This window comes from Uloborus diversus, chromosome 6 (genome assembly GCF_026930045.1).
Source record: "Uloborus diversus isolate 005 chromosome 6, Udiv.v.3.1, whole genome shotgun sequence".
Taxonomy (NCBI): Eukaryota; Metazoa; Arthropoda; class Arachnida; order Araneae; family Uloboridae; genus Uloborus; species Uloborus diversus.
In genome coordinates this window covers 29,153,260-29,178,120 of record NC_072736.1, presented here as the reverse complement: position 1 = coordinate 29,178,120, position 24,861 = coordinate 29,153,260, and the positions used below count along the sequence as shown (strand labels likewise).

Below are 24,861 nucleotides of genomic sequence, written 5' to 3'. Positions count from 1 at the left end.
ATTGTAACTTTGACACGTAGAATTAATATCGGATTAACTTGTGAATATTTTTTCAGCAAGATTAAAACGAAACAAATCTTTGTAAAATAAAAAGTCCTAGCCAATGGAAAGTATAAATACAAATATTGGTAAAATGTTTTTCCTTATTCGAAGTGTTTGCTCTTCCTTAGGTAACATATAAATATTAACGTGTAAGGCATAAAATGTTCCAATTTGTCTGCTTTATCTGAAACTAAAACACCAGCCAAGGATGTGTACCCTTTTAAATACCTACGACAAAGAAAGGGGGGGGGGGGGAGACATTCCAGTGTTCCGCTTGAACATTTCAGAAATCTCATAAGCCTATTCACAAAGCTATTCTGACGTGGGCAGTCAAACGGCAGTATCTGCAGAGATAAATTTTCGAGATTTGAAGAAATGTGTGCTGAATTCAATACTAACAGTAGAGAAATGTTGGAATTAGATGTATTTTTCGTTCTTTTTTTCAGCGGAAACCAAATAAGCAAGCTTGTATAACAAAGCTCATGTACAATAGATGACAAAAAAAGATGCAGTTACTGCCCTTTACTTGCCCACGGCAGTCTTACAATATTTATGCTAAAAAAAACGAGCTGATGTGTGCATCACATGACTTCCTTTTACACCAATTTAATGTTATTTCTCCATTATTGCCAATTCTAATGTGATTCAATAGTTAACTTTCTAAAATATCACCAACAGTGGCCAAATTAAAAAAAAAAAAATAAAATAAATCGCCAAATTTGTCGCCAAGTTGGCGAAAAAAGTTGGCCACCAAAAAACTGGCGATATATCGCCAAGTGTCCGCCAATTATAACACCACTTGAGTTTGCATCGAAATGAACAATGATTTCCCCCCAAAAAGGTGTAAAAGATTCTCTTAGAAACATTCGAATGCAACCATAAGGGGAGGTGCACAACTAGACCCCACTAGGAGTCTACGTACCAAATTTCAACTTTCTAGGACATACCGTTCTTGAGTTATGCTACATACATACGCAGTTCCGCACATGCATACATACGTATACATACGGACGTTACGAGAAAACTTGTTGTAATTAACTCGGAAATTGTCAAAATGGATATTTCGGGGGTCTATACATTCTTAGGCACTTATCCACGTGTGGTCGGGTTGAAAAAAAAAACTCAACATTCATTCAGGGGTGAGCAAAATGGAAATTAAGGCCGATTTTTGAGTGAAATTTTTTTCGTGAATACAATACTTCCTTTTTTGTAAAAGAGAGTAAAAAATGTTAAAAATAATTCGATACATGAAACAACTTATTCAAGAAACTTTAGCGTAACATTTTGCGTACAGAGAAAAGTTGATAAACCTCCCACGTTGTCAGTCGAAACAATATTATTTATTATTCGAAAAAAATCTGTATGAAAAAAAAAAAAAAAAAACACTATTTTATAGGTCAATCGTGTAAAGTGAAGAAAGGGCTATAGTTTCGGTTTAAGACATTAACAGAAAAACTAAATCATGTAGACAAGGTTATGATCAAGTTAGTTATAATTTAATGCTTTAATATAAACAGGATGAAACAAAAAATATCGAAAAGAATAAAATTGCGTGGATCACAATTTTTAAAATTGCTAATCAGTTTTTTCAAAAAAAAAAAAAAAAAAAAAAAAAAACATGAAAGACATAAATAGTGAAATTTAGTATATTTGAAAATAAATAGCAAAATAAGTTACTTACCCATCACCGTCCTCTAGTGTGGCGGAAAAAAGATCTGGTCTTACGATTGTAAACGCCAATCCAAATCCGATTATTTCAGTGACCATGACTATGAGTTTTAGCAAGTAAGACAACTTCAGGAACAAGGAGACGGTAGTTAGTGTTAGCACAGCTGGAAAAATCTGAGCCTAAAATTTAAAAATAAATTAATTAATTAATAAAGGTTGCGTAGAGGCATACATGTTGTAATGAATAATTAACATTTTCAGAGAGAGTAATAAAGGAACGCATTTAGGTCTAAGTCATTTTGCCTAGCAACTTTAGCTTCAGCATCACCAATACCACTAAACTAGGCCAAAGAGCAATTACACTGCTCAAAACAATTAAGGGTATTGAGACTTTGGGTTGATCTTGAACCAGGAGAACTTTTTGGATGATTGATACATTAACGACAGACATAGTAAACTTTGTGAGACAAAAATTACATTTGTTTGACAGAAAAAAAAAAATACTTTTTCAAAAAACTTTTCGGTACAACGGGAAAAAAACGCACTTTGTGCATATGAGAAAAGCAGATAAAAAAGGGTTTTCCTTAAAAGAAAATCGTTTTTAGCAGGAGGGATGGTAACCCCGGACGGCCAGCAATGTAAAACACCTCTACGGCATGGAATCGATGAGGCTATTAATGAGGGGCTGGGGTATTCTGCCCCACTCCTCCTGAAGAGCTCTTTCTTTTTTCTTGGCGAGTTCGTGGAGGTGGTAGGCATCCAAGACCCGTTTCCTATCTGGAGAACACTCTGGCCGTTCCATTCGTATGATTCCTTCCTCCAAAAGGAAATCATTTATCAAGTTAGAACGATGTAGTCAACAACTGTCGTCCATTAACATGAAGTCCCCTCCAATTGCTGCAGGGTAAGGGACTACACTTGGTCTGAGGATCTCATCCCTACTTTGATGACCAGGTCAGAGTTCCATTCGGAATGACAAGCAGTTCGGTGTGCCCATCAATGGAGATGCCAGCATATACCACCGCACCACAACCACCAAATCTGGCACTTTCGTACACGAACACTGGATTGTTTCTAGTGCCACGCTCCCTTACACCATTATCAGGATGAAGACAAGAACGGGAGTCGTCAGAAAAAAGAATCTTGCTCCATTTATTTCTTTTCCAACTCACATGCTCTGTTACCCACTCCCTGCAGCGCGACGGTGTCTCGCAGTTAATGTGACATACACCATTGGTAGACGAGCATACAGACTAACAGCGTGAAGGCGATTTCGGACAGTTTGTGACAAAATTGTGGTGCCGTTATAGTGGAGTGTCATTCATACTTCGGTGCCTTCGAGCCGTTAAAGCTAAATAAAAGCCTTCATTCAGCGTTGTTGACCGTATGCGACCTTGTCCTGATCTTCGGCCAGCATTTCCAGTCTCTAAAAAAAGTTTCCATATCCTAGAAATCACACTTTGCAAAACTCCAATAGCTTCTGCTGCCTCGGCTTGTGTTTGGCTCCCTCTAGCCTGTCAATCACTTTAGAAGCTTCTAATTCCGTTAAATGAGTTCGCCGAGGCGTCGCACTCATCGAAACAACGCTCTTACGAATGCCTATCATTCTTTTCACCTTTGTCTTACAATAAGTTAAGAGCGAAATCTCTTTCGCTGCCACTTAAAACGCCGTCTTCGACGTCAAACTCAAAATTTGCCTACTGCGATGTTTGAAATTGAGAAAAATTTGTTTTGGGACTCCCTTCTTCGATTCTGGGCAAAAAAATTTGCTAATACCTTTTTTTGTGCAAGACTTACAATATTCTTTAATTGTTTTGAGCAGTGTATTTTCTTCAGTCCGATCTTGCCAAACGAGAAAACATAATAATAAATTTGAATGGACGGGATTTGTTTTCGTTACTAGAAAAACAAACATCAGAAGAGAAAAGAATAAAACATACATAAATCTATAAATAAATTATAATTAGTAAATAGGGATAAATGAATAAACTAATAGAAATAAATAAATATAAATAAATAAATTGCTAAATGAAAATATTTGACTTAACTATTAAAAGTTTCCTGTCGCTACAAAAAACAGGGATGCGGTTTTGGAGAGAAAATGATCGTAGCCTCCGACTCCTTTACTCCAAAAGCAGTCCGATTCCGACTCACAGTCCGCAGCCATGCAGAAATGCTAACTGGGAGGGAAAATGACCGACTCCGACTCTTGAAATTTTGAAACCTTCGACCTCCGACTCCTTTGCACCAAAATCAGTCAGACTCCGATTTCATGACTCCGACTCCAACTCGACAACCCCGACAGAAACTAAACAAGTGTTCTTGAAAAATCAGAGCTGAAGTTGACGGTAAATTGTGTTTTAGTTCAAAAGAAACACCGTTTTAAACAGTGCACCATTTAGGTCTTTTTATCGCGAGAGTATTCCAATTATTTTATTTAATGCTAGTTGCATTGCCCAGCTTTGCACGGTCTACCTCGAAAATGAAAGTAATGTCAAGTGACGCGAGTTCAACAATCATTTCCCGACAAATTGCGGAAAAATAATCAAAAAGGAAAACTTTTAAATCCTCCGATTACAGGAAAAGCCTCAAAACAAAAGCCAGAATTTTATTAATTCATATTCGAGAAAAATGGCAGCAGATCTTTCTTCTCAAAGATTTTCTTCACGCTACAAATTTTAGCAAAAGCATTGTTCAACAATTACCGTGATCAACAATGAATTTCTAATTGAAGGCTTTACTACATTTTAGCATGAAATGAGTTAAAAACAGTTATAATTCACCCTCTAATTACCTTGGAACATAGTAAAAAATTTTATCTGATGCAGAAAAATCAAGGTTTTCTATGGATATTTTATTAATCTTTGCGATTACTTTTCGCCTTCATATGATAGAAAAACACAATTTTTGGATCCTAAAATTAAAATTCGAACGGTTCGGTTCTTTTTTGGAATTTGAACCCCCCCCCCCCGCCCTACGTTTTTTCTCGAATGCTCAAGTACCTCCCTGCCAAATTTGTTCGAGATCTGACGTAAACTATGGTTTTGTGTAGGGAACATACATACATACACGCATAAATATTCTTTGTTTTATTTATATAGATATATTTTATTAATTTATATCCATGTATATCACACTAACTGCTTACATATAGGGCTAAACTAAGTAGTTAATTTAATTTAATGCGCAAATAATCTTTTTCATTGGTCCACCAAATCGTTCACTTAGATGTAGTCAGGTTGTGGTTATTCTTTACAGAAAAAACCAAACTTGTTTTAGACAACACTAACAGGTTTTTTAGCTTCATATAATATATCAGAATTATTTGCAGGCATTTATTATCTGAAATAATTATGCATTTCCAGTTAAACTACTGTTTACCTGACCATAGTGGCAGTGAGGTGGCAGTTCTTCTGTTTGTCTCGAGAAGAAACTTAGAGTTTCATTCAGAGACACTCGAAACTCAGCATCTTCTGGAACGCAAATCACCTGTAAAAACAATAATTCAAAACATAATACACACCTCTATTATAATTTGGAAGGTTTTTTAGAAAATCTTAAGCTTACAATTACGCAGGTTTTTTTTCTTTTTTCCCAAGCTCCATTTTCACAGTAGGAAAGCCAGGTGGCTGGTTTGCGTACTAGGATACTGCACATACCCCTGTCCAAACACTCAGTTACTGTCGAGTCCAATCTGGCATTTTCTGTTGAGCTACAGACACGAAAACATAGCTGTCTCTATCGAGTCTCCCGCCAAATGTGAATTGAGAAGTGTTATTCGTTTCTTGCAAGCAGAAGGTAACAGGGAAGAGGAAATTCATTGAAGAATAAGTCGTGTATATGGACACAATGAGTGCTAGTGTCGTTCGTAAGTGGTGTCGAAAATTTAAAGAGGGCAGAACTAATGTGCATGATGAAGGAGGCACATTAAGGGGCAACGTTTTATGAGGAGGGTATAGAGAAGCTTGTGCACAGGTACGACAAATGCCTAAATGGTCAACGTGATTATGTGGAGAAATAATATGCATTGTACCTTACTTTTGGTTGTAAAATCTTTTTTTTATTTTCACCCGTTTTTTAATAGCTTAACGGAGCTTGAAAAAAAAACAACCCTCGTAAATAATCATATATGTAAAGCAGTGGAGTACCTAGCATAGGTGACACCCGATGCGATAATTTGTGGTCATCCCCCCCCCTCCCTACAAACACACACACAAAAAAAGTTTTTAATGTTCTATGAAAATATGAAATTTATACAGTATTCAAAAACAACTACATTTGTGTTATTGCGAAATTTTAAGTAGGTCAATGTACAAAAGAAAATAAAAACTATGAAAGCTTTTCATATAACTTGCCCTAGACACATATGTGATGAGCTGATGCGAGGTCTAAAAAATAAGGGGGTTCATGAAATTGATGAGCTCTTAATTATTTCAAACGTAACTCAAACACAGGAAAATATAATGGGTTTCAGTTTTTTGGTTTAAGAGGAAGTTTATATTAGGTCTAAGTTTTGCCAATATGACTCTAATCCTGAGTATAATATTCACTCCATGATGTGGGGTGGAGGGTGAGGGGGATCCGCGGGTTCCCTTCCCAGGTAAATTTAAAATTTGTAGTCTTAAAAATGCATTTTAGCTTTATATTCTTCAAAAACTTGCAATTCCACTTTGGTACCCCCCCCCCCCCCCAGAAGTGTGACACTCGTGGCGGAACGTCCCCTAGCGACGCCACTGCGTAAAGCGATATTCTAGACCAGAGAACGCAAAGTTTTTTTGGAGGGGAGGAGGGGAAGCATACATATAAAAGCAACTTTATGAAGGGTACATCACAAAAAACATGAAAAATGACATTTGTTCTATTGACGATGTTGCTGAGTTCATCTAATGAGCGATCCTTTTCAAGTGTCCAACGAAAATGCAATTGCTTTCAAACAAGGGGGAAAATGATTTTGCTTCCAGTCAACCTGAACAAAAAAAAAAGTTTATATCACTAGTTGTGAAATTTAACAATACCTTCTCCAGGCACTTATAAAAACTCTACGGTACGACGGCTTTAGTTTGAGTATCACTGTTGCATACATAATCCAAAAGTCAGTTATGTTTTTCATTCATTAACACTTATTAGTAACACCATTAAAGTAGCACAAACATTTCGGGCACACCAGCCAAACGTTTTGTGAGAATGGAAATCCTCATATAAATAATAGCCGATGATCGAGTAACCCGCGTGTTTTAACATTGAAACTCGAGCCATGGTATGATAATTTGATAATATGTTTTGGTAAAATTTAACATGCAGGGAAAGAAGGGCTTTACGGTGACAAAGCTGAACTCGATCCGGTAACTTAACACTTTTACTAGTAAGACTGTGTCATTTCAGGGGAATGAAGGAACGAAAAAATGGTCAACAATGAACACTATCCACTGGGGTTTAGGGTTAATCCACTGGAGTTAGGGATACAATATCAACTGTCAAAATATCACCAAACAGGCATTGGTTTTTTGAAATGTAGAAGCAATTTTCACTCGTCATACCTTGACGAGCGATTTTCTAGTTTACAAATAAAAAGTAAAATGTATCAAATTGCCATTAAAATTAGTGAGGTGATGTTGGAGATTATATTTAAATAATTTCTTTGAGAATAAGGATACTCAGAGACGAAACAGAATGAACTGCATTTAATTTCAAACAACAACAAATTATTGTTCAATATGTAAATTTAAACAGTATATTACGGAAGACACACACATGATCTGAAGCATGGCTATCTGATATAATTTGCTGCGACTGTGCAAAGTGGAAATATGACTTTGTGCAAGATATTATAGCTGAGGAAAAATTCCACATCTTGTAAATGCTAAATGTTATCATCCTGTACTACAATCTGAGTTTGCTGTTCATATATATTCTTTGTTTTAATTATATAGATATATTTTATTAATATTGGGACAATTGGGAGACCAAAGCCATTACCACCTTGAGGATCCCCTCTAGGTGGTACAGCCTGAGTCCCTTTCGCTGTAGCTTGTTAGAAATAAGGCAAAAGAGGAGGCCTTTGAGGAGGCCACCTAGGGAAGAGTTGATTTGTCCTTGATAGGTGAAAGCATCCCCTTCAGAATCTAGGCGTTGTTCTGAAGAGGAGGAAAGTCATTAGGAGCTCCTCCCCCATAGTAAATGCTACCGACTAACCACAGAACTTTTGAATTCACGGATTTAGCGACAGCGTCCTCTACAAGTGGATATTTGGTGGCATTTTCACTTATTTATCCATAGCAACTAATGTGAGCATATGAGCAGTTGTAGTAGAATGCAGGTATGTATAGATACAGAAAAGCCGTGCGTTTCCGAGTTAGTCAGTAAGGTATCTGTTAAATTAATATCAAATGTGACTCTTTCAACTTACCATGTTGATAAAAGCTGAAGCAAACAGGAATGAGTTGGCAATCAAGAAGAGAATAACTCTGAGTGAATGACTGGTGGTGACGTCTGTAGAACAGGGGCCTAGAGAGGAGTGTGCATGGTGACTGTTGTTGCTCCTGCTCTGCAATTAAAGAACAAACACATTCTCTTAGAAACAAATTCAGAAAGAAAAGAAACTGCTAGATTACCATAAACCAGTAATCCTAACCCTTTCCGAACGTGCAAGCACATTCCACAATATCAAAAGGATGGGGGAGACCATTACTTTTTTTCTAGTTGATATTGATAGACACATTGTAATAATATATATGTCACCAAGAAAGACCCGAATTGGTGAATGTCGAATTTTACCGGTGATTCACCGGTGGTATTCGGTCTTCCGCTGATGTCTTTGGTAAGTTGCCAGTTGATGTTTACCAGTTAATGTCGAAATATACCAGACTTCGAACTTTCACAGTAACATGTACACATTATGTATCAAAATTTTTTAGTTTTAAAAATAAAAGTTAACTCTTCAGAAACTTCAGTTGGTCAGAGATTTGGTGTCAAAAGAAAAACAAATCGGTCTCATTTTGCTTTGTGCGTTGGTCTGATTTGGACACTATTTCCATTTTTGTGTCGCGGTTTGGAAATCCTTTTACGAAACATTTCGTAGAAAATTGTACTACTTTTTATTATTGTGATCGCACAATTAGGAGAACATGCGAAACGATCAGCGGGTGCTATGGTGCCTATTGACATAGTGTTGGAGACATTTTCGTAAACTATCACAGATAAGCAAAATTCGGTTGAACCTCTATTATAGAATATTTCACAGTTTAGTGAATGTGTTAGAAGCAAATTATAAATCTTAAGGTAAATTTAGAAGGCATTTAGTTTGTGAAAATCATTGTCGATTCAAGTGAGGGTTTTTATAAATATTACTTCCTTTTCATTTTACTTCAAGCTTTTGCATCTTGGTGGGAACATTTTATCGTTTAGATATGTAGACAGGGCCGATCCCAGGGTATCGGCCGCCCGTGTGTAAAGACCCAATGTGCCGCCCCTGAAGAGCAATTTGCATGTTTTGACTAATACTTAACGCCCATATAAATATTTCTTCAAATTTCTGCATCAACTTCTAATTTAAAGAAAAAAAAACAGAAGGATGCATTTATGTTAAAAGTTAGAAACTCCTTAGGTACAATTTATATCTTTAAAGAAAGTAATAGGTACCGAAATTTACTAGTCGTAAAAACGCATTTTATAGTCTGTCTTAGGTGACATCAGAGGAAAGGGGGGGGGGGGGGATTGTCCCCAGAGAATATTCGAAATTGACGTATGAAAAAGAGCTGTAATTAATCTTCGGTTGTGTTTGGTTGAAAGGACAAAAGAGTCGAGAACATTCAAGGTCCATGGAGAAATTTTCAATATTGACGTCAAAAACTGCTATTTTATGAAATTTTTCGAGACTTGAAGGGAAAGTACTGTTGGAGTTCTTTCCGGAAATTCTTTCAAAATTGATGTCAAATTGCAGCTATTTTTTGTGACCTTAGTTTAGGAAGGATCGACGCTCTTCCCGAAAATTTTCTGAAACAGTAATTTAAACACGCAATTTCGGGTTATCTTTGTTGAAATTGCTAGGGGGAGGAAGATTCGGTCGTCTCCTATCGAAAGTTTTTAAAATTGAAGTTTAAAACTCAAATTTAGGCTGTCTTTGGTGACGTTGAGGCGTTTGGCATCTTTCGTCCGGTAATTTATCGGCACTATTGTTTCAAAAACACATTTTTGGCTAGATTTGGACACGATAGGGGAAATGGAAAAATATTCCGAACTGAAATATTTTTTGGAATTAAAATCAATTTTAGGTTATTTTTGTGGAGGAAGGATTTTGGGGCTCTAAAAAGCACAATTTTGTGCTATCTTTAGTGACGGTAAGGAAACCGGGAAGCTTCATCGGATCTTTCTGAATATTTTTCGATATTAATATCTGAAAAATACAACTAAAGACTTTTCTCCACCTCACCTCGGCGATTGATGGGGGATGCCGGATGTCCTAGCGCCGTGAAAATTTACATAAGCCCCTAGCGCCGTGAAAATTTACATAAGCCATCCGGAATTTTTTAGAAATTAAAGTCCCAAAATAATATTTTAGGCATTGTTTGATAACGATGGGACAAAGAGCGGGCGGGGGTTCAGTGTGCCCTCAAGAATTGTTTTTTGAAACTGATGTCAATTTCAGGCTAGTTTAGGCAGGAAAGGTTTGGTGGCTCCACGGAACCGTCTGAAAACGAAAATTTGAGCTATGGTGATTATGTTGGAGAAAAGAGGGATCCGGGGTATTTCCCCCAAAGTTCTTCGAAACTGCTGATTGAAAAACGCAATTTTAGTTTGTGTTTGAATGCGTTAAGTGAGAGTGGGTGGGATTGGGGGCCTCTCTAGAGACGCTAATTCAGATTATTTTCGGTAGTAATGTTAGGGAATGGATTTCAGAGCCCTCTACCGCAAACATTTCGAAAAAGAAATTCGAAAAATGCCATTGAGTAATTTTTGATAACGTTAGGGAGGGCTGTTTCCAGAAAAGACATTTTGCAACCATCATTTTTAGGCTATGTTTGATTACAGTAAGGTAGAAAGAGTGAATAAGAGACTTAATTACATCCTTAAAATCAATGGTTCAACCAGCGAAATTTTCCGAAATTAAAGTCTTAAAAACGCAGTTTGAAGTCTTCTTTAGTCTCGTCAAGGCATCCTTTTGGATCTTCGTTTTGGAACTACAATTAAAATTTGTAATCCGGGGCAAAGGCCCTGTCCTCCTACCTGATCTGAAACCGGGCCGTTCATTCGTGATTTTAATTAGAAAAAATTGCTGTAAAGGGGGAAAATTAAAAATTTAAGTTCGTTGATTACATATGTTTGACTCTCAGGGGAGTCGCAATTTTCCATTGTGTCTCCTCTCCAGTCTACACGCAGTCACGGCTACTGAACACAGAATTTGTTGCTTGAAATACTTGCGAGAGTATCCTATCAGTATAGTTTTTTTTACACAAAATATGTCTTCATTGTTTAGGGTCAATAAAAACTTGGGAGGCTGGGTGAAACATTAGTGGTCTTTAGAAGGCACCCTTTCATGCTTCGGGTGGGGGGGGGGATTTCGCCATTGCTCCTCCCCTGTATCCCTGCCTGATTACCAGTTCTGTCACAAATATTGCAACCAAATGAAGCACGTGTGTTAAGATTTGATATTAATGGATAATAGAGCAACACAATGTGCTCTAAACATTCCATTTTTCTTAATATGCTATGCTGTTGGAAAATTGGCACTTACTCTGATAATTGAACATTTAAAATTCAGCACATTTATTCAACTTATTATGTTATCTTGTGAGAAATTCCTGAGGAATTTCGCTTGATTAAAAGAACTATATGATGCGGCCTGCGGCCGCCCCTTGTTTTGGCCGTCCTTGTGCGGTGCACACTCTGCACACCTGCTAGGATCGGCCCTGTATGTAGAGGAACATGGGCAAAGTGAAATAGTGAAATATATACTCTGTTATTAACTCCACCTATCTCGTATTTTTTTACCTATACAGTACCATACGTAGTCTATCCCAGTCAGGAAAAAAATACCGCCGAAGATTGAAGTATTTGGTGATACAGGCAGTTTAAAAAAAAATAATATTGTAATATTGTGTTGTAAGTCAAAAATTATTTTTGTTACTATAAAATGATCAAGTTCTTGTTATTATCATTTTAAATATTAATTGAGACCTCCTAGCATTCAATGCAGCAAACGTTTAGTTAGTATTCAACTTATTTGTATTTTTAATAAATTGCGCAATTCGTCAAGTACATACGGGGCAAAGTGGATGGGGCAAAGTGAAATAGCTTGTTTCATTTACTTACTCAATCATTTAACCTAAATCACTTACATTTTCATTTGTTAATTAATTCATTTACATTCCTTCATTTAGTAATTCACTTATTTATTCATTCATTCTCTTATTTTCTTATCCATTCATTTTTTTACTCGCTCATTTATTTTCTTCATATCAATTGATTTATTCATTTAATCATTCGTTTTTGTTTCATTATCTTTTCACTTATTCATTCAACCTTTTATTTACTGATTCTTTTGATCAAAAGTATGTTTTATAATCAAATAGAAAATATTTCATTAGAAAAATATTTTGTTTTTCACTTTACCCCATGGGGAAAAAAAGGGAAAATTTTCCACTTTCTTTTGAAGACTCAAATTTACTGCCAAAAATGAAAAATACTGTTTCAACACAAGTTATATTTTAAATAGAATGTTCTTTCTTTATGTACTTTAATTTTCAAGACAAATTTCCGATTTGTTCATTTTGAAATAATTCATTCATCTTAACCATTTCACTTTGCCCCACATTCCCCTATTATGTCCTTGGTATAACTTGAAAAGCGAGAATCGAGTAATACTTTACTGATTAATTATATGCAACAACTAAATCAATAAAATAAAGAACTCTACAAGAATCTACTCGGCATTTGTTTGTTGGGTTGATTGGACTCACGCAAATATTTTCGTCTGTCTCTTCCACAATTATCGCTTTTGATGTCCAACATTAGGTGGCATCTTTCGAATAGACTTCCAATAAACCTCCTAAGTATAAATTGAAATACAGCCATGAACATTGTTGACACATACTAGTCAGTATATTTTGTAGTTTTGTGTGCGTTGCATCTCCTCTTTGCGTAAATATTTCTTTTCAATCATCGGTTTTAATAATTATTACTTTCAAATAATTTATTCCAAAAAAAGTTTTTCCCTTGCTTAACATAACATCAGAGGTCAGGATTCAGGCCTACGTTTGAATCAAAGTTCCTTTCTATGCGTACAAGGTTGTAATATATAAAACAAATGTCGAAAACGTATTGAAACGGATCCGGCGCGACTTCCAACTTTCTTGAAAGGACGACACAGTTCTTGATTAAAAACACAGGAGCTTTATTTACACTATGTACAGGAAACATCGTTAACAACTGCAAAATTAATCATCAGCAATTAAGCAAATATCACTCAACACCGTAAACTCAACAGTTACACACGTATTTACTTCCAAATACGAAAACAACACAGCGAAATGCCTCGCAATAAACAGAGCTAAATGCACTCTCAGTACAAATTCTCAATCGAAACTAACTTTTTTATCCAGCGTAACGGCTTTTATACACACCAAAAAGAGAGCTCTCAACTATTCCAGAAAATGCTACACCGTTCTACGCTTTCTTATTTCATTCATAAATTTTATCAATGAAAAAAAAGAATAGGGGGATCGTATACTTCAGCCGAATGTATAGGGGCTGTATATTCATTACGGGAAACTATTTACAGGTTACGTTACTACAATAATTACTATTTACAGAATTTGTAACAGTATTCTATTTGGTCATTTGACGCGCTATGTAGGGTAGGAGTAATAGTCCAAGAGCCCATGAGTGCCAGACCTACGACATAGTATAAAGGACCAAAAATTTTCTGCGATAAGCACATCAGAGCAGGCAAAAAAAGTCTTTTTTTTATTATTTGAGCTGAGCCGTGCTGGCTTTGGAGGGAAACCGGTAGCAAAGGTTATGATGTTTAGTGTTTGCAGCGTAAAATTACTGCAAACACTAGACATCATAGATTCATTCCACGTCACATGACCTGTCGGTCCCAATTCAACCATTTCCGATTAGAAGGACGTTTCAGAGAGGTGTAGACATATCTTTGAAACCAATTAGTGATTGCAATGCCGGTACACCGGAATACCGAATATCGGTATTTGGAGCTATTTTTCCATTTCGTAATACTTGTATTTGCTGGGTAGAATACTAGTATTTTCGGTAATAGCTAAAAATACTAGTTTGTAATTAAAGAATTTTCAATTTAAATAATTGGATATCTACTGTTATTTTAAATATAAATTTCTTTTCGATGAGGTTCAATATCAAAATCAATTTATTGAAGTAAAAATTTGGCTTCAAAAGCACGAATTTATAGAACATCAATGAATAAGAATAGAAAGATTCCACAATAATATTTTCATCTCTAGATTGTGTGATGAATCGTACTTACGCGAGTTTATATGAACCACGTTTTTTAAATCTCCGTTTTTTAGACTTTCCCTCTTATACAAATTAATTTCAAATGTGCGAAAGTATTGAATTTAAGTATTGGGCTATGAGAAGTTTATTCCAACAATCAATTGCAACTATTCTTTATGATATTTTTTTAAAAATATATTTGTCTTTCGGCTGTACTGAATGTAGAGATAAACTTTTTCTTGTTAGTATAACAAACAGTAATTTGTTGTCATCGGTATTAGCTGGCTGTTCTCTCTCGCTTATTCAGTTTTACACTAAGCGAGATAATATTTATAATACCATAAACATTTGCAAAGAAAAAAGACAATCAGTTGGAACATATTTTCGAATATTTACATAATTGTAAATAATTTCGAAAAGAAAAGGAAAAAATAAAAATAAAACTGGTCAAATTCATTGCAAATTTCAAACCAAAAGGGTAATAAAAAGCAAACACAAACCTATTCTCACCAAGAAGAAATCGCCGATGATGATGTTAATACTGAAATACTGAAAAAAAAAAAAAAAAAAAAAACTGTCGCTCAACAAACAGTTACAATTAGATATGAATAATAACGATTAAAAAAAAGCTACCCACAATGCAAAAGAAACATCCACATTCACAAAAGTGATTTATTTCAAAACCAACAAGTTTTAGACCGAATTATTTGAAGATGAAGGACTTTAAAGCAACTACAGGAGGTGTGACGCGCATTTTTAAGAGTACCATCGGCCTGCGTAAATATAGAAAGAATATATTCAACTGCAGTAAGTTTGTTCATTACAATGAGTCCAGGCTTAGTGAAAATTAGCAGGGAGCTTTTTTTGCTATTACTGAATTTTTGTTATGATATTTGTTCCTTTATTTTATATTTGTTCACAATAAGTAAATAATGCACTTTCTAAACGAAATAATGAAGTATGACAGCGAATCATTATGTTTTTGAATGTTTCTTGGGAAATTTCTAATACCGGTATCCGGTATCACGTTAAAAGAAATACCGAATATATACCGTATTGCATTTTTAGTCCGGTATTGCAATCCCTAAAACCAACCTATGCAAATTTTCAGCTTCGAAGACACATATCATAGGGATCTAGAATACCTCAAAAAGAAAAAAAAAAGTTGGCTCCAAAAGGGCCTTCAATAGCAGAACCGCGCTAAACAGGGCAATCCGTTTCGCATAGCTGATCCGCCATTTCGGAGCCCATTTTTTTTTTTTAAAGCAATCACGACTGCTTATTGTTCTTATTTGACCGTTTTTGATGTTCCGTGCCTTTTTCGACTTGGATCAGCGGCTCTGCAGCACCACCGCCCACCGTCCTCTGCAGGCGGCACGGCACGGCGCGGCTGCTCCGGTCCTGAGCTATCCGCTTCTCCAGCTCGGAGGCGTCCATGTCCTACACACATGCGCGCTCATACACACACACACACGCTCATACACACAAGCCTTTACACACATACACACACGCCTACACATGCACGCACGCGTGCCCATATACACACACACGGACACACACACATACACACGTAACCGCCCAGGAGGAGGGGTAAGCTTGGGGGGAAAGGAGCTGTTTCTAGCCCCCAAAGAGTAGGGCCCTGTCACAACTCGTGATTACGAAAAACATAATTTGAATTCAAAATTTCAGAATTCAAATTAATTTTGAAAATTCGAAAAGTTTTTTTTTTTTTTTTTTTTTATCTTAGATCCTCAGGATTTGGGTCTTGGAAGGTGAAAATTTGTATAGGTTAGTTTTAAAGGTATGGCTGCATATTTATGAAATTTCGTCCAAATCGGAGATGGTCGGATGGAGACAACGAGGTCACTTGACATGGTATGACTTAGTTTTTGGTGCACCTTTTGCCACCTGTTTCCTGCTAAAACCAGTACAACTCATCTTAAATAACAGCGAACTTTTCTTACCTGCTGTAATGTGCTTCCACAGAAAGATTATGGGTCTTTATACTATGACATAGGTCTGGCACTCACGGGCTCTTGCTCTAGAAAACAATTTATAAAACCGACATCATCCGGAGATAAAATGTGTGAAAAATCATTGAAGAAAAAACCCCAGCATAAATTGAAAATAATTATTGTAGCTAAGTAGTTGGGGCTAGAAAAGCTAGAACTGGTTTCGTTGTACCTGCGCTCGTTGAATCCATGTAACTGTGGCGAGAGTAGCTATGACGACAAAAGTCGATGCCAGTGTTCCAACCAAGGGCATTGATCTGAAAATATGTGAAACAATAATCAAATAATTAAGAAATACTTTATAAAAAATACCCCTTCTTATTCTAATAGCGAAAAGTTAGTTAATATTTCTCCTCTCATTTCATGTTGCACTTAGAAACTGTAGTGTAACCATATTGACCCGACAAAATTATGTATTAAATAGTAACATCAAATGCTAGTATGTTTATGTACGTTATCTGTACTAAGGCTCTGTCAAAATGCACTTAAAAAGATTTTTAGATGTTTTTTATGATTTACTTTTCATTCTCATATCGATTAATTTTCACAACAACTTAGAACTTGACTTCCAATACATTTCTTTTCACCAAACGCGAAAGCTTATGTTCGAACTTAGTTCGTGAGGCATAGGTTTAAAACCTTTAATCTAATAAGATAGATAAATAAATACCTTTGTGCTGAAAAGTAAAGAAAGAAAGAACAACGTCAAAAAGCAATTTTCTTTCAAGTTTTACATTGAATTTCAATGAAAACAAAACAGAAATAGTGTGAATTTAGCACCTAGGGCAAGTGCCCCGGTTTGTTCCTCTTAGAGACGTCAATGGGAAACGGAAGGAACTATTTGTTTGCAGCGATGACAGTTTACCGCTACAGAAGTGCCTTTACATTAAGAAGAGTCACATTGAAATGAACGAAAACAATGCATCAAGCTTTTCAATTTCCCCCTCATTCAGATAAATTCTGCTCAGCTGATGACTTGCTACTAATTCCATGTCAGACGTGGTCAGACAGTAGATTAAAGTAAAGAAAGAAATAACATCGTCAAAAAGCATAAACTGATGCAGATTAACTTTTTTTCTGACCACGTCTGACATGGAATTGGCAAACCGCCAGCTGAGCAAAATTTATCTGCATAAGAGAGAAAGGGAAATGTTAGATGTACTTTTTTCGTTCATTTCAATGTGACTCTGCTTAATTTAAAGGCTCAAGACACCCATGTAACGGTAAACTGACATCCCTGTAAACAAAGTTCCTTCTGTTTCCCATTCTCTAGGGGAAACAAACCAGGGCATTTGCCCTGGGCGGCAAATTCACCCCATTACTGTTTTGTTTTCATCGAAATTCGATGTAAAACTTGAAAAATGTTGGGTAAGGGCAGCAGTTTCAAGATTTTCCCGGGCTCGTAAAAATTCAAGTTGCAGTTTCGGCTGGTAAACCGAAAGCCTTCCCTTCTCCGGGCTAACCCGGACTCCGGGCCTTTTATCCGGTTGACAAACAGATAAATAAAGCGAGAATAGTCATTTCATATTTAATGTAAAATGAAATTACTATTCAAACTGAAATAGAACAAAAGGTAGAAATGTTTATGTGATTTCACATCTGTTACAAAAGCAACAAAATGCATCTGTCGTAACGGACTCTTGTTACGTGTGTCAAACAGCGAAAAAAAAATTAATAAAAATTCAAAAGAAGTTACAATGCAATCAGCAAACTATATACTTCTGGCTGAAAATTAATTTCAATGCTGGAATAAATGACAACCGATAAGTAAATGTGTGGACCTAAAATTATGCAGAGTCAATGACTTGCCCCAGAAAGTCAACGACAAACTCTTGATTGATGTGTGAATCGGCGTGAATTTAGTCTGAATTTTTTTTTGCTATTAAGAGTTAAAAGAACAAAAGAAATAACATACAGTGAAAAAACAAGAAGTTGAACTCCAGCATTGCAGAGGAACAGGGCACAGACGCAAGCCATGGAATAAGAGAACTTAGAATCCGGCTGGTTGCGAAACGCTGTCTCCAGATTCGAATCGTAAAACCGTAGGAGAACCGGGTTCAAATCCTCTCGCTTTTCGCATTGCCTGGAAAAAGTTTTAATAAAAATCATATTTTATCACTCTTCCGTTATATGATACGAAAATAACTGAAATGGGAAAAGCTGATGCAAGGAAAAATGTTAACTGAACGAAAAAAAAAAAGATAAACTATATGATTAAGAATGTGAACTTTGTTGCGAACCAATGATATTTGTATTGAATTATGGATAACTGAATTCATATTTTGAGCTTTTAATGTTATTCATAGCACTTGGTATTTGCTTTACGTACTAGGACTGTAAAAATTCCAATAAAACTTACAAACAGGAAACATAAATATAAATAAGGGGAATGGTTCAGAATTATTTTATGAACTGAAAGAAAAAACCAGTTACTTATACAGTCAGTAGGATCCTAGAAGTATCTGAAACCTCAACTTTAATTGAAACCTAATATAATCTTTCCTACATATTAAAAAAAAAAAAAAAAAAAAAAACACACACACACACACACACACACACACACACACACACACATTTTCTTCCACTATTTTATATTTTGTTTGTTAAAATACTATATTACCTCTTCAGATAGAGACTGCTTTTCAATGAGAGGACAATAACAGGAAAAATTCCTTTTTTTTAGTTTTTAAAGACAAAATCCGCACCGTTGAAATATTAAATATAAAATTACAAATTATTCGATAGTGAATGTATGCCACGCTTATACAGGGTGTATCAGTACAGCGTTTGCAAACTTTCATGGCACTTAGAGTACACCTAGACGATGGGAAATCACATAGCAATGCATGGCCGGAAACGCTTTCCTGACGCGGTAGTGAAACCTCAGATGACGGAGCATGCGCACTCGCGGTTTTTTGTTGCCGCGCTCGATATGAAGCGAACGACTTCAGTTTATGAAATTACTGAAACTATTCCCCCCCCAAACGCTACCTGAGCTGTCTGCAGCCATGTCTATAAGACTTAAATTTGGCGCAATGTCCGGGTAAAGACCTCCAAACGCATTCTCCAAGATAGTCTAAAATTGCTTTTTTGTAACTTCAAATCCGAAAAGTTTCCCGGAGGGAGATTTGAATCCCATTCCTTTCCTTAACGTCATGAAAAAGGGCCTTTGTGTTTTAGAGCTTCTTATTCGGAAAAATTGCCTTTACGGGATCCCTCAAGGGAGGGACGATGGAAAGCTCTTAAGCGATCGCGAAGCTATTCTCCCATCGCCCCTCCCCTGTATCCGTCCTTGATTCAGATCTATTTTTAAAAAATGGCAAAAAAAAAAAAAATCTTTTGTGACACATTATGAATATTTTCTAGACTAACCTGCAACTAAATCCGGAATCAGTGCCAGGAAGCAGATTAGTTTCAATGAGGGCCAAGCTCTGAAAAGAAAGAAAGAAACAACTCATTTTGTTGTTTTAAGAAACTAATTTCACGTTTATCATATGGGATATTCATTCCTTCCACGAAAAAACAGACATTTTGTCCTCTACGTGACGGCTCATATTTTTTGTTTAAAATAATGCTTTAATAGGGCAATGAACAAACTTTTGTTGCTTAAGAAACCACCATCGTATATGTGATTTCTTACGCAAAAGCTTTTGCTAATTACCCATTAAAAAATTACTTTTAAATGAAATATATAAGCAGTCACGTGCGGAGCAAGATGTCGGCTATGTCGCAAAATGGTTACTAGTACTTTTATCATGATAACAAATAAGAGGGCTTGAGTTTACTCAATTTTTTTAATATTCATTTACGACTTTTTCAAAACTCCATGTTTTACTAAAGAACGGAAAACAAAGGTACATTTTTTCAAGATTTTCCTCCATAAAGAGATATGTATATATATATATTTTTTTTAATTATTTTAACTTCTTGTACGCACCTATACGACTTAAAAAGGACCCCCCCCCCTGATGTTGCAGTATCATTAACATTCTCCTCCATGATAACACCAACACTTTAAAATAGATTTTCTCTCTGAATAAAACTAAAAGAACTTTTTTTATTCTTTTTAAAGTATTAAAAAGCGTTTAAAGTACAGTCAAAAAAATAGTACATTTGCCGCAATGTTTTTCTTAACAACGCTTAGGTATTTTTCACTATTCAATGCAAATGTATTCCAAACTTATTTGAAATCGTAATAAATTCACAAAACTGGTTTTTTCAATTTGCTTCAATTAGAAATTATTATTAATAAAGGATTTTGGAGAAGCCTATAAAAATTAGGCATGATATCTGAACTCGATGTAAGCCCGATCCAAGGGTAGTATAAAATGAATTCATCCATTGTTTAAAAAAAATAGTATAGGGAAAGTTTTAAAAAAAGTCGTATATGTCAAAAAATAGATACTAAATGTATAAAATCAGAGAAAAAACACAGAAACCATGCACACATATATTAAAATACAGTGTTTCTTAAAAGTCAATTGTCCAGTCCGAATGACGGACTTCGGTACATGATTTTTTACTGAAGTATCAAATAAGGTGAAATGCGCTCTGATTGGATAAAAATTCGAAGACTAATCCCCTGCAAAGCCATCCTGAGAAAACAAGGCTGTATTCAGCAGAGAGAGGGGGAAAATATGTGTTCGAGTAAAATGTAAAAAATGTAAAAATTATTTTTTAAGAAATGTTCAATTTAATAATGATTACATTTTGGAGTAATGATTACGTTTTAGTACTTAGAAATTTACGTATACTTGCAGTAGCACTGCGATGGGATGGCAGGGGCCCTGTGACCTCCCAAAAATGTCCTTTTTCGATAAATTTTGTCTGACAATTTTGCAAAAATTGGGGTTTCATTCGGCAAATTGAGTTTCATCCCTCCCAAAAAATTAACGCCCCCGTATACGTGTTTATCATTAGTTTCTCAACCGATTAAGTAATGTTTTAAGAGTGCTTGTTAAAGTTTCCATAAATTTGTTATTTTCATTTCGTGCTTATTTAAAAAAAAAAAAAAATAGATACACACAACAAGATTCAAGACATCGTCCACCACTTCCCGTGGAACTTCCTCAAATAGGATGAGCAAAAGCGATTCATTCGTATGACGCTGGAGCATAACGTAAGACCTAATGGCGACCTATTTTTGCGAAAGAATACAAGAAAACATCGCATCATTCATTAGCGAGATCGGTGTGGGGTCTTTGGAAGGGAAGTGTCGTGCTGCTTTTATCTTTCGCTGGTTTATGAAAGACGGTCACGTTCCTGACGGAGAGATTATTCTTACAAAAAGTTCTCATGATTAACTTTGCTTGCTATCAATGCGGTTACGGAATTTTTGCTGTGTTTTTTTATTATTCATATAATTCTCAGTGAAAAAAAAACCAGGAGTAGCATAATAAAAATTAACCACTCACAAGTAAAAATATTCTTTGTTATTTTAAACGCTATATAGCTTATTACGTAAAGAAAAAAAAGCATGAACAACTGTTAACCTTTTGATAGTCATTTGGAAAAAACTTTGATCCGTACTTTCTCTATTTGTAACTGCTCTTACTGCTTTATTCTTGAGCAAGTAAAGGACAAACTTTTCATTTTTCATTATTTTAAATTTTGTCCTCTTTTGTACGTAAGCATTTTTGTACAAGCTCGCTTGTTTGGCTTCCACTGAAAAAAATGTCCAATTCCAACATTTCCTTATTGTTAGTATTGAATCCGAAGCGCAATTCTTCAAACATCATCTCGGAAACGCATTGCCTGCATGTCTACGGCAGAATAGTGGCGTGGTGCATTTATGGGTGGGTTTTTTTAAACTTAGATCGAAGTTATCCCGCAAATCTGTTTCACTTTGAATCATGCGAGAAATATGATGCCAAATAAAAAAATAAATAAATAAAAAGTAATGCAAATTTCTCTCCCTCCCCCGCCTTCCCTCCCAAAAATTAATTATTCTTCTAAATATTACAAAAATTCTCATTTATTTCCCAACATCACAAGATTTAAATTATTTACTACATACCGTAGAAATAACAGTGTAAGAAGAGTAACTTCAACAACTTCAAATCAGCGTCCAAGAGTAGCAACCGAACATTAATCTCAGAACTATTGCATTGGGCAGTTATCTGTGTACGGTGTTGCCATTCTTTGGAAAATAAAAAGTAAAAAACGGATATAGTTCGACAGTGGAAATGTGACACCTGTGCTAATCATTTCAGAAACGACTCCAATCTTAAAATGAGTAAAAAAGGAAGAAAGAACGTGTGCCACACACACGCACAATTTACGAGTTTAACGACACTTTTTGATATGAATTCAATTTTCAACAAGTTTTATGAAAAAGGATATGATTGTACTTGTGTCATGCTTCGATTGTTAAAGAAAAAAAGTAGCATTTTGAAGAAAAAAAGGATGCTTGTTATTTAAAGAATTTTTTGATATTATGCTTACATGACGAATTGACTAAGGTAATTGTTTTACAACTTTATCCAAAACTTTTGTACGGGTGTGATATGTTTGCTTGTACTTTATTCCGATTAGTGGTACTCGCACGGCTTTGCCCGAAATAGAAAAATTAAAAGGTCTTTTGGTTCGCCTGTATATTTACAAATAATGTATGGGGAATTTTCTCGCCAAATGGATTGTACCCATGTTACGGTTCCACGTTATGATAATTTCGTATCGCGCCAATTGGCTTGTGCCAATGTTACGGTTCCACGTTATGATAATTTCGTAATTTACTCGTCTATCTTATGATAATTTTGTTCTTAAAATTGGAATAGAAAAAAAAACACATCGAATTTTCAAAAAATCACTTCGAGGTGCACACCCCCATGCTACAAACTAACTTTGTGCCAAATTTCATGAAAATCGGTCGAACGGTCTAGGCGCTATGCGCGTCACAGAGATCCTGGCAGACAGAGAGACTTTCAGCTTTATTATCATTAAAGATTTAAAGCTTTGACTTTTTATTTTATACATTTGAGAGTAAGAATCTAATAAAAGAAAACTGATCATTTTTATGCATTTTGAAATTCATAGATGAATATACAAATGTACTCGGAAAAAATACTTGGAAATAATCGTTACATTTTCAAGGAAAATAGTTACAATTTACTTCTATTATAGGATTAACTTTGCTTGTTCTTGCAGTACACTCCCCGTCGCTGATAAGATAAAGAAGGGTCACTGGATTAGCTGAGTCAGAACAAGTTTCAGGATTACGCCCATTATTTCTCGCTTATGGAGCTTACAGAAAAGTTTGGAGGTTGTTGAGCTTTCTTTGCAAATAATTAGGGCTCGACCGATGGCATTTTTTGGCCGATGGGCCGATGCCGATTGTTGGCCGATTGTTCAAAGATGGCCGATGGCCGATGGCCGATTGTTTTCCTCCAAATGGCCGATTGCCGATGGCCGATGCTGTTGGCCGATGGCAAAAAAAAAAAAAAAAAATCTAACAGAAATAAATTGATAAAATTGTCAGGGATTTAAAGGATCACTGATTCATTTCACTTTACTTCCTTTCTACGGATAAGGAATTGTAATACTCTCCCCCCCCCCAAAAAAAAATCAGATTTCGACCTAAATTTGTATTTTATGATCATCCAATTTAAACTTCACAAGTTTTTTCTGCGCATATGTACATGCATATGTACCTAAGAACATATAGATGACCGAAATATCCATTTTGAAAGCCTCCTTAGTTAAAATTATCGCAAATTCTCTTGTGATGTTTTCATGCGCGTAAACTTACGTCACTCAAAAACGTTATGAAATAGTAAGTTGAAAACTCATACGTAGGTAGTATGATCTAAAAGTTCGAGGACAAGTTGTATAAAAATTTACCTTGAATCTATCTACAAAATAGTCACCTTTAACAACTATGCACTTCTGCCACCGTTCGTATAGCTTTTAGAAGGACTCCTGGAAGACATTTATCGCAACCACCTGTAAGGGCTCTTTCGCTGCTGCTTTGACTTCATCGTGGAGAAGAAGGCGACTTTCATGTTGAGGATGCAAACCAATAACATCACGTTTCGTCGGACTTAGCTCCGTGTGACTTTTACCTGTTCCCAGCAAAAAAAAACATTTGCATGGACGCCGCTTTCTTCCGTCAGGAGAAGATAAAGCTGCATCACAGAAGGCAGTGAAAAATGGCTTCCAGGAGTTTTTCCAAAAGTTATATGAACACTGGCAGAAGTACATAGTCCCTCACGATGACCTTTTGTAGGTGGATGTACTTCGGTAATGTGAACTATTCTGGGTAAGGTTTTATACAGCTTATCCCTCGAAATTTTGGATCGTACTACGTACAATCTGTATAGGGTGTAGTCATGCTTCTCCTTTTTTGACTGCTGTATGATGGAAGACGAAAAACAGCAGCCAAAAAAAAAAAAAAAAAAAAAAAGGAGGAAAAATGTTTAATAACCAATTGATTTTTTTTTAAATTGAACATATAACTAAGATTTCAGTAACATTTTAATAATGCTTGGATTTAGGTAAACTAAACATAGTTAAAAAGCATTAAATTATGTTGTTTAATCATTCAAAAAAAAAAAAGCTATGAAACCGTCAACAAATTACGCTATTAAAGTGGAAAGATTGCACGTAGACATTTTTTAGTCATCAAGTTAAACAAAAAAGGCAACAGATAAATTACAATATTAAATCATAATAG

General features: G+C 35.6%; 1 protein-coding gene across 1 annotated transcript in view; it reads right to left on the bottom strand.

The window, feature by feature from the left end:
- LOC129223765 (adenylate cyclase type 2-like) overlaps nt 1-24,861 on the bottom strand; it is a 187,353-nt gene that overhangs the window by 36,610 nt on the left and 125,882 nt on the right. Inside the window, exons 10-15 of the mRNA XM_054858124.1 lie at nt 19,563-19,621; nt 18,106-18,273; nt 16,363-16,447; nt 8,117-8,254; nt 5,092-5,199; nt 1,724-1,890 (exon numbers count right to left, since the gene is read on the bottom strand). Coding sequence (XP_054714099.1) covers nt 1,724-1,890; nt 5,092-5,199; nt 8,117-8,254; nt 16,363-16,447; nt 18,106-18,273; nt 19,563-19,621 — 725 coding nt within the window. The remainder of the gene's footprint in view (nt 1-1,723; nt 1,891-5,091; nt 5,200-8,116; nt 8,255-16,362; nt 16,448-18,105; nt 18,274-19,562; nt 19,622-24,861) is intronic.